Source organism: Dermacentor variabilis, chromosome 4 (assembly GCF_050947875.1).
Source record: "Dermacentor variabilis isolate Ectoservices chromosome 4, ASM5094787v1, whole genome shotgun sequence".
NCBI classification, from domain to species: domain Eukaryota; kingdom Metazoa; phylum Arthropoda; class Arachnida; order Ixodida; family Ixodidae; genus Dermacentor; species Dermacentor variabilis.
In genome coordinates this window covers 16,158,388-16,168,920 of record NC_134571.1, presented here as the reverse complement: position 1 = coordinate 16,168,920, position 10,533 = coordinate 16,158,388, and the positions used below count along the sequence as shown (strand labels likewise).

At 52.0% G+C, this 10,533-nt stretch overlaps 2 protein-coding genes across 2 annotated transcripts; both read right to left on the bottom strand.

Annotated features, from left to right (window-relative positions):
• Positions 1-330: 330 nt before the first annotated feature.
• Positions 331-5,983, bottom strand: LOC142577775 (uncharacterized). Its single transcript, XM_075687227.1, has one exon. The coding sequence runs from the start codon at positions 5,981-5,983 to the stop codon at positions 419-421; it is 5,565 nt and encodes a 1,854-aa protein (XP_075543342.1). The 3' UTR covers positions 331-418.
• Positions 5,984-9,293: 3,310 nt separating this feature from the next.
• Positions 9,294-10,296, bottom strand: LOC142577706 (uncharacterized). Its single transcript, XM_075687161.1, has 2 exons — positions 10,068-10,296; positions 9,294-9,652 (listed from the first exon to the last, which is right to left on the bottom strand). The coding sequence occupies exons 1-2, from the start codon at positions 10,227-10,229 to the stop codon at positions 9,350-9,352; spliced, it is 465 nt and encodes a 154-aa protein (XP_075543276.1). The 5' UTR covers positions 10,230-10,296; the 3' UTR covers positions 9,294-9,349.
• Between the last annotated feature and the right edge of the window lie 237 nt (positions 10,297-10,533).

The window sequence follows — 10,533 nt, the reverse complement described above, 5'->3', positions numbered from 1 at the left end:
AATAGTTGGATGTCGATCAGTCACGGACATCAACTTCGTGATCAACACTAAACAGTCCGCATGCCTTGAAAACTCCAAACTGTGCGATTGCATTAATAGTGGGTCTAGTTCACCCACAATTTGTATATTGCGCAAACTGTCAGAAATGCACGTTACCTAACGCTCGTACAATAGGTTTTATACGGGTGAGGACTTTACGGTATATTTGTTTTCGCCCTCCATGGAGTTATAAATCAAGCGATCGCGTGAGTAAACCATACAGTTTACAAGCCCAGACAACTGTTGAAAGAGAAGGCGTGCATTTCGAAAAGCGGTGCCAACAGTGTATTTGACAAAATAAGCAAAGCAAAAAGCGTTCCAGCATCCGACAGACCACGTGTCGGAGTAATTATATTTTTCCTTGTGTCGATCGAGTTTTTTACTTATTTCGCTTTACACGTCGATTCGGCGAAGCTGTCTCGTCTTCGCGTTGAGAAGACTCATGGCTTGTCGAGGGTGCAGCTCTGTCCAGGTTCGCCTGGCCGGATCTGTCCGTGCTCGGCTGGCCGGATCTATCCGCAGTCGACTGGCCGGGGCTGTCCACTTCCGGCTCCGACGACGGCGTGAAAGTCCCGGAGGTGCTCTTGCTGCTTTGCGTATGTTTCTTATATCTGTGGGGCTTTCGCCGCTTTCTCGGTGAACCACGCTTTCTCTTTTCATCCCTCACCAACTGTTTCGACGCTGTTCCAGGCGGCGAGCCTGCTTCCGGCCCGTCGATCTGAGAGCTGGGTATGGCGAACTCGAAAGGGGGAATGGAGAGGAAGTAGTAGTTGTCCGGGTTCTGCGTCCAATCCAATTCCGGTGACGCGGTGCTGTTGAACAGGTCACTTACCATCGGAGGCTCGTACTCACCCTCCGAGGAAGACGGCGTGGTCTGGTAGGAGGGAACCTGCAAGCCCTCGTACAGCGTGATCTGCTCCTCGGTGGTGTCTTGTTCATCATCTGTGGAAGTGCTTTGCCGCTTTGACACGAAGGGTCGAGCTTCCACTTCCACAAGGCGCCCATCTTCGCTATCGGCGCTGCTCTCTGGCTCGACGCTCGTCGATAGCGTCTCTGGTACTGTTGTGTCACCAAGCATGCCGTTTATCATGCCCGGTTGGTGATCCAACATTTCTCTGCTAGTTCTCGTCGGCGAGCGCTCGTCAGTGGGTACTCTTGGGTGAACACTCGTAACGCTCTCTGGCCGTGTGACGTCAGACACCACGTGGTCTTTTGGGGCCGGCGATTGACCCAATTTTTTTCCCTGTTTGCGTTTTTTAATCACAGCCGTGATATCGGACTCTGTGTCTTCGGACGAGTCCTCGGATCCTCTGCGCTCTAAAGCATGCGCTGTTCCTCTCGCGGCTGACACGAGTTCCTCTTGGCTGAATCTTTGTGGAAGAGTTCCTTGAACGACCATAGGCGCCGTGCCTTCTGCTACAGCGCTCTCAGACACTGTGATTTCTGATATTGGTCTCTCTGACAGTGTGCTGTCTTGCACTTGAACCAAGTGGCACGCTTTCTCCAGAGTCGTAGATTTCACTGTATCGCCTCTATCTTCGGTGGTTCTTCGCGGATAAGCTTCTTGCAGAGCCCACGGCCCCATGCCACTCGGCACAGTTCCCTCGGAGGTCGTGGTACTCTCTGCAAGTGTACTATCGCACACCACGCTTTCTGGCGATGGAACCAGTGGCCCCATTTTGACGGGCGTTGTGGTCGCGCCTTTCTCACCTCTCTGGTCACCGTTTCGTCGTGAAAGGGTTTCTCGTGGTGGGGTCGCTACGATTCTATTCGTTGGTGCACACCGTGTCAATGTGTCCTCGGACACGTCAACTACTGGTCTTGGTATTTCTGGCACCTTTTGTACGGGCTCAACGTTTTGCCCACTGGTTCTTCGTGAAAGGTTTTCTCGTAGTGGTGACACTGCGATTATGTCCGTTGGTGCTCCCTCTGTTAATGCGCCCTCAGACACATCAGCAAGTGGTCTTGGTATTTCTGGCACCTTCTTTCGTACAGGCTCCACTTTTTTCCCACTCGTTCTTCGTGAGAGGGTTTCTCGTGGTGGTGTCGCTACGATTCTCTCCGTTCGCGCACTACCTGTTGGTGCGCCCTCAGACATTTCAACTAGTGGACTTAGTATTTCTGGCACCTCCCTTTGTACAAGCTCTACTTTCTGCCCACTTGTTCTTCGTAATTTCGCCGGTGCCATTGACGACGCACTCACTGACGCTAGTTTTTCTCGCGGCTTCTTCTCCAGCACCATCCGTTCTGCTACGGTACTTTTCGGTGCCATTGCCTTGACATGGGTAGGTTTACTTTTATCCGGCGTTGAAGCTGACGGAGACACAGCTAGCACCGGCTCGTCATTTTGCTGGCTGCTTATGCGGGAAAAAAGTATCGGCGGCATCCGTGACGCCACGCGTTCTCGTGCTTCATGTGTTTCATCTTTTCGCGGCTCCTTCTCAGGCGTAAGCCCCTCTACCTCGGAACTTTTCGGTGGCGTGCCCTGATGGAGAATAGGCTTAGTCCTATCTGGCGTCGAAAGCACAGTTGAGGCCTTCGCTGGCACCTTGTCCCTCTTTGACTGGCTTACTACTTGTGCATCGGCCTTTTGGCGTTCGCCTGCCTTGTGCGCTTTCACCATGTGAAGTGACGAATGGGTGACGGACGGACGATCGCTCTTGTGCCTGGATGGAAAAGGCACCCTTGTGACAACAGGTGGTTCAACACAGCTCTCTCTCCGGCTTCGGACACTAACCTCCTCCGGAGACGGCGGAGCTGGCGGGCTTTCAATGTCAAAGTTGATCTCCGGTTCAATGAGAAAGTTCTTGCTTTCTCGCTTTTTCACAATATGTTTAATCTGACGAAGGTCAGAAAAAGTTGGCTCTGCTTCTGACATGCATGGAACTAGCTTTCCTTCTAGAGCTGTAGGGAATGGGATTGGTTCTTGAATCGGAAGAGCCCGCACAGCTTCTAGGTCTGGGTGCGAAGGTACAGATTCTTGGGTCGGAAAAAGTGGCCCTTGCGCAACTGATGGATACCCGCCCATTTCTTCGCGCCGAGTCAGAGAGCCCCGCTTTGCGTCTCCCGGTGGCTTCGTCTCACATTTCAACCACCCTTCCACCATGGTGTCCTCTGCGTATCCCACAAACCCGGCTTTTTTGGCCTCGTCACGCTGCTGGAATAAAGGTACGCGAAGGATATTCTGCTTCATTCCCGCACCAGCATAAGCGCCAAAAAAGAAAGGTCCTTCTTCTGGGGCCTCCGGTGAGAATCCGCCTGCATTTTTCGACTTACGCCCGCCCTTACGTCTCTTGCCTTTCCGCTTCAAAGTTCTTAAGGAGCCGTCATCATGCTTGGTGTCTTGAGTGAAGCCAATACCTCTTGCGAACGCGTCCCCCTCTGCAGCTGGCATGCCGGACAAGGCGCCTTCGTGACCACTTGGAGGAACGTCACCCGCCACAGCAACTGCTTGTGTCTCCGGGTATTCATTGAGCTGCCTCTCCGGATGCTTCCAATTACACGGCTCCTCCTCGAACAGAAAGCTTCCCGTCCCGTCAGAATCTGCTTTGCGTACGGCCGGCTTGTACTCTATTGTATCTGTCAAAACCTCACTACCGCCTATCTGACTAGACGCCGAATCTTTCCGATACGTGAAGTCATCAAGCGACGATATCGAGCAGGTCTCCGCGGCAAGCTCGCACGCAGTCGCTTTTTCCTTGGCGTCTTTCCCTTGACTGAACACGGAGCCCTTCGCTAGAAATGTCGCTTCCTCGGTTTTCTGCAAGGATCGTCTTAGCCCGGCGTCTTCAGACTCCTCCATAGGCGGCACCGCGAACGGTTTTTTCGGCATTCGCTTATTTTTCGCTTTCGCTCGCGAAATTGCGACTTCTGCAGGCAATTCTTGGGAACCTTGATCCATTTTCGCCTTCATATATCTACGTTGCGGAAGCTCAGCGGTAGGTGCTTCAGAGAACTGCGGTACTGTCCCGAATTTCTGCGCTGTCAACGGAAAGACCCTCTTCTCAACACTAGCGAACTGTGGAACCTGTTCTTTTCCTTGTGAAGTGGTAGGCAAGACGTCTGCCTTCATCTCAGAAAACTGCGGCACTTCCTCTTCTTCCTGCACTGTCCAAGGCGGTATCTTATCTACCATAGAGACTTTCGACTGCGCAACCGTAGGCAACGGCTCCTCCGCTACTCTGGAAAACTTAGGCGCTCGCTCTTTCTGCGCAGTGACCAAGGGCTTCTCCAGTTCGGCCGCCTGCTGTGTACTGTCTTCCTCTGCGGTCACCGGGAAAGGTTCGTCCTCTGATAAACGGGACCTGCGGGAAGAGCGCCGGGACTTCTTCTTGCGCGACTTCCTACGAGAAACGTTATCTTCTGTAGGTCCTTTTTCCTGTGTGCGACCTTCCTTTCCTTCTGTAAGCGCATTGTTCAACGCTTCCAACTCATTCAGGGGTTCAATGTCGGCTTTCACAACATTTTCCGAAGGCCTAAATTCCACATGTGGTTCGGCGGCGGCGTCGATCTTACCGCGGGATAACAGGGCGGACTTCGGCGGTTTATCTTTTAAGGCAGCGTCTACGTCCTTTGCCTGAGGCTTTTCGTCAGGCTGAGGTGCGTGTAGATCGTCTAAATTCAAATCGCCCGAAGACTCCAAGCAGCTGATGAACCTCAGGATGTCAGACTCGGTGCAGCTCTTCTGCTTATGGCCAGCAGCCCTGTCGGGCGAGCGCAAGCGTTTCGGCGAAGTCGTCCTGCGGGCGGCCATCCAGAGGCTGCGCACACGTTGTTCGAACAGGAAGGCGACAGCGGTCAAAAGCGCGACTTCAGCGCATATCACGAAGAAAGGTACGAGGGGGGAGGGCGGAACGCTCACGACGACTGCGAAGAAGGCGCGGTCCTGACTGTGGCCGTTGTCCACGAGGCACGCAAACGTGGCCTCATCGCGCTTTCCCAGCCTACGAATGACGAGCGTCCCGTAGTCGTCAGCTCCATTCCCACCGTACTTGAACTTGGAGCTCCGGAAAGCGTTGAGCAGGTGCCCGTTTCTGTACCAGCGGATGGTCGGCCTCGGGTACCCATCGATCTTGCAAGAGAGGAAGCCGTCGTGACCCTCCTTGAAGCGCTTCGACTGGCTCGTGCGAATCTCAACCTTCAGCCCGACCACGATCACAGCGGTTTCGTTCACGACGCGGCCGAGCGCGACACAGCTGTAGTTGCCGACGTCGCTGCGCTCCGGCTTGTTGATCACCAACGACTGGTCCTTGTAGACGTACTTGTCGCCAGAACGCACGGTCGCGTTCCCCTTCATCCAGACGATCTTGGCGCTGCGGTCGGCCGGGTAGTCGCAGGTGAGCCGCAGAAAATCGGCGCCCGGCGTCAGCGTGATGCCGGATCCTGGAAAGCCCTCGTTGGTGCGGATCGTCGACTCGAACACGTTCACTGTCACGTCGCTCTCGGCGACCAATCGCGCGCATCGCTCGTGCGATGCCGAGCACCTGTAGGTGCCCGAGTGGGAGACCGACACATTGTCGACGCTCAGCAGCGGGCTGGACACGCGGCTGCGGTCGCCGAACAGCCACGTGACCTGCGGGTCGGGACGAGCGTACGCGCGGCACTCGAGGTTCACGCGCGCCCCTAGCGGAGCGTACACGGCTCCTTCCAAGGGTTCCAGGCGCACGGGCGTCACCAGCTGCAGGACATGTGCCATGCCGGCCGAGTCGTTCACAGCCGAGAGCGCACGGGAGCAGCCGTACGCGCCGGCGTCGTCTTCGCTGGCCCTCCGTATCTCCAGCGTCCTGCCGACGGCCAGGAACCGGTCATTGTCGGGAAATAATTCCTCGCCGTCCTTGAACCAAGTCAGATTCTCTCCGTCCGGAGCCACGATACCGCAGCGCAGTCGGAGGGATTCATTTGGAACCTGAGCAGATATCCGTAGTCTGTACAAAGTTTCTTCCATTATCAATCTTTCTCGATTTCGCGAACTGCGAATTATATGTATATATATATATATATATAATTCGAAGTTCGCGAAATCGAGAAACAGCACTAGCTCTTTTTTTTTCACTGCTTTGCGTTTCTTCAAGCGCAAAGTGCTTTTCTTGCACTTTTGCATGCTTCTTGCTGCCATACCTCTTTGAGGTACACGGTGGTCCTTTATGAAAGCGAACACGCGAGCGCGTGGCCTGTGCTCTGCCGAGGTAGGGTGCCTCGACATCGAGGCACCCTACTGCTGGATGGATGGATGGATGTTACGAGCATCCCCTTTCGAACAAGGCGGTGGGTTGCGCCACCAAGCTCTTGCTATTATACTGCTTAATGCACTACCTAGGTTAAAGAAAGAGTAAAACAAAATGGAACAATGAATTCCCACAACCAAATTTTCTCGCCCCCTATTTTGAACTCGGTTTTGTACGTCCCCGTATTTTGTTATTCCCCTACTTTTCTTCCAGCAATCTTCCAATCGCCTCTTACTAATCTCTATTACATGTTTACTTTTCCCCTGCTCTCGCTGAACCCAAGGGCTTCATGAGACCAGTGGTGCCTAAATCGACCGCTGGGCAGATGTCTTCACATTCTAACAAAACATGCTCCATCGTTTCCCTAGCTTTACCGCAGCAAGCACATGCTTCTTCTTCCTTCTTATATCTCGCTTTATAGGTGCGTGTTCTAAGGCATCCTGATCTCTCTTCGAAAAGTAATGAGCTTCCCTTTGAGTTATCATAAATTGTTTCTTTCCCGATTTCGTTTTTTCTTCTTAAGTAGGGACTCATGGCAGGTTTCTTTACGGAGGTAAGGTTCCTGTATATGGTCCCGCAGGGAGCAGAGTTGCGCATAACTTTCCCGGCGCCGCTCGCACCGCTATTCGCCGAGCGCTATCACGTGGTACAAAAATGACGTCAAATGTTCAACTGCGCCGCTGTGAAGCCAACTTTACGGGCGCGGCGCCGACTCGTTTCTGTCAGTGTCATCGAAATTGCGTGCGTTGCACTGATCGGCTCCGGGTTGCAGGTACGGTATTCGACGATATTAAGTTAACAGCTTTGGTGAAGTGGTAAGAAATACATCATTTTGACACCTGTATTCCAGTATGACTGGGTGCAGCGCACCAAACTGCACAAATCGCACGGAAGGTGGCAAAGCTTTTTACGCGGTGCCGTGCGGACGGACGAGACCAGACAGCTCCGAAAGGGACCAGGATATGCGAGGTGCGTTCGTTTTGTTTACAGAGGCGAGTTCGGTTTGTTTACACTAAAGCAGCATTTATCTCGAGTAACACTCCTGTACACGCTGAAATGCGTACGCCTGGCATGAGAGGTTGTTCACTTGTGCAATTTTCGGAGTATAGGGGCAGCGCAACATAGACGCAGGACAAAGTAGGGACGTCACGTCTCTTACGAACTCGCCCAATTTGCTGTGTAGCTTGTACGATTGTTCTGTCTATGCAGCTCTATAACGGCGTGTTCAAAACAGTAAATACTAGTAGATACGATTTGCCCGCTGCAACCTGGCTTTTCTCTACTCTGTTCTTTTTCTTTTTGTCGGCGTTCTGATTTTCAATGTAAGTTCGATTAATGTACTCATGTTGTTTTGTAGTATGCGAAATGTAGCATGTAGTATGTATGTATCGTGCGCTGCCGCTGATGAGACAGCTGTGATAGCTTCAGCATTTACCGCCCACAATATCTTACTTTTTCGATCAGCCTTAGTCGCCGTGAGGAATGTGAAATTATTTTTGTACGTTTAATAAGCGCTGTGTTATGGTAAATTAAACTGAGTAGTATGAAGAGATGAAGATAAAGTGTCATATTACAGTCTGCAATGTGTGAATCATTACTTTGCAAGTTTGCCATCTTATGTGATTAGTGCAATAAAAATAACTTGTTGCTACTCTTAATAACTTGTTGCCTTTTCAGTGGCTTTCAATTCTGTCCCCAAGGCTCCAAGAACCAGCACTCATCCCCTGCTGCCACGAGCCGTTGCTCATCCACTCCTTTGGACGAAATAAATTTGATCTAGACGCTCGTGCATATTGAATCTTTTTCCACTTGCAGATTTGCTACTACGAAGAAGCTGTTAAGTTTGCGGTATGAATCGTAGAAGTAAGCCTTGCATAAAATGTGCGCATGTGAACATTTGAAATGCGTTTAAATCTACGTGCCTTTACCGCATATATCGAAAACGTCCAGCTGCTGTGAGTGACGGTTAGTGATGAATGACGGTCATGGTTAACGGTCACTGACATGACTGCAGGTACGATAGTTCTCTTGGCCACGATCATTATTCGCCTGGTTGCGGCAGCCAAAATGCGCTCACATGATTGTCCACCACACGTGTGCGAGTTTTCTTGAAACACCCTTGAAAACATTTCTTGCCTTCCGGGCTGCGCGAGAAAACTTCATATGCGTGCTGAAAAACATTGCACCGCTTTTTGTTGCAAGGTTGCAAGGTTGTTGCGGGTAGTTGGCACCCCTCAGGCTGGACCAATCGTTCGAGTGTAGCCTGCATTAAAAAGTGTCAACTTGTTCACCGCTTGCGAAACAATTGCCGCATGTAGCTCACGACCAGCAGAGAAGAAAGCAAATGGAACACCGCGCTGCATTTGCCTTCTGCGCGCTCGAACAGTTGCTTCACTGCAGAGCTGGAACACAATGGCGGACCTATGGGCAACTCTGCTCCCTGCAGGAGCATATACAGGGACACTACTGCCAACTGAGGTCCCTGAATAAATCTTGCCGCCACCCGCCACGGAGCACAGGCCACGCGATCGCACGTTCCCTTTCATAAAGGACCACCCTGTACACTTAAATTTGCAAGCATTGATGCTGCGACGTCCGCTTTCTGCCGACTACACTGGTAGTTGGCAGAAATTCTATTGGAGAAAATGAGTTCGACTGATCGATTCAGTCGTTCATTGAGTACAACTTCGGAACATCATCCGAATGTATTCTGAGAGACCGGATCATGTGCGGGGCATCTAATGAAAATGTACGATCCCGTTTACATACAAGGAGAAAATAACTCTGTCGAAAGCCGCGGATTTGTTCACCTCAGCTCAAAATCCGGATCACAAAGCACAAAGCATGCAGATGTCGTCTTGGTAGTGTGCGCTTAAGACGGCAGCAGAATTGTACAGGCAAATAAACGTCAGCTAAAGCCGACACCGGCAAAGGCGTAGTTGAGTGGAATGATGTGTTGCCAAAGGTGCAGCAGCGAACCTCGTGGGAAGCGCAGCTGCCGATAGTAGTACACCGTGTGCTAGTAAACGTTTTTAATCAACCTACATGCTACTCGTCCATCAATATATACGCCCGGTCTGTCTTGCTCAATGGCTGCCACTCACAAGAACGTGACAGGCCGGTTCGCCTCCAGTCGAGTCCTGCAGGGCCGTGACCTGGACGAAGTGTCTGGCAAGCGACTCGCTTGAGCAGCTGTAGCCGCCCGAGAAGTCCGCGTCGGCAGCCTGCACCTCCAGCCTGGATACCTTGAAGTCCTGGGCGTTGTACTCCGACACGGAGTATCCCTGCCAGGCGGACCATTGGCGCAACGCTGAACCGTCCTTGGTCCACGAGATCTTGGCTTTCGGATCAGCAAAGCAGTAGATGATAAAATTTTCTCCCTCTTGTACCTGCGCGTGACAATCGTGCACGACCCAGTGAGCAGAACTGCATGCTGGAATTTCCTACGTCTGCCACAAAGAGCCAGACTGAGCTCTTCGAGGACTACGTCTCAGCGAGGACAGTAGTCATAATGCCCCAGCTATCGAGAGCACAAAAAAAAAGGACGAAAGACGACTGATTGCGTTTATCGCCTTAAAGCAACACAGGGGCTACATGAGACGCCGTAGCGAAAGCTTCATGTTCAATTTTGACCACTTGACATTAACCTAAGGATCGCTACCGTAGCATTTTCCCATTCCACCGTTATTATCATAATGGAGCCGCCACGAATCGCACCGGCGACCTCGATCGTTCTTGGCAGCAGAATTGAAAAGCATTCGAGTTACCACAGGTATTGCAGAAAACCAGACGACAGCTTCTCACCTCCCGGTGGCCATAATAGCTGATGAATTTGCGCGGTCGGACTCCAGAATGCTGATCCTGCTGGCAGGAGACGCTAGACACCAAACTGGCCAGCATGACCAATGGCCACAGGGGAATGCCAAGTCTTGAGCAGGCGAGGCCACCCTTTGCCCGGAGTGGCATAAGCGAACCGTGTGCGAACGGAGTGGCCGCGTTCCACAGTGCCGAGACCGAAAAGCTGCTCAGGGGGCCGTTCGGAAGCTTGCTGGTCTCCTTCTTCTCCGAGCGTGAGCACGCGAGAGCGCATCGCGGGGCACGCCGTACCTTCTTTATTTTCTTACTGGCAATGGCTGGTTGCTTGTTCCTCGGTGAAATGGAACAACTCACTCTAGGGAATCCTTCATGAATCGGACCGTGCAAGGATTCAAAAGCTAATCATGACTATAGTAATAGTTTGTAGGAAATAGTAGTAGCCAAGTTGTTGCCA

Excerpts from the sequence above, each read along its gene's own strand:
- LOC142577775 (XM_075687227.1), bottom strand. The coding sequence starts at position 5,983 with ATGGAAGAAACTTTGTACAGACTACGGATATCTGCTCAGGTTCCAAAT.
- LOC142577706 (XM_075687161.1), bottom strand. The coding sequence starts at position 10,229 with ATGCCACTCCGGGCAAAGGGTGGCCTCGCCTGCTCAAGACTTGGCATT. Across the intron at positions 9,653-10,067 it reads GCTATTATGGCCACCGGGAG|GTACAAGAGGGAGAAAATTT; the intron begins GTGAGAAGCTGT and ends TGTCACGCGCAG.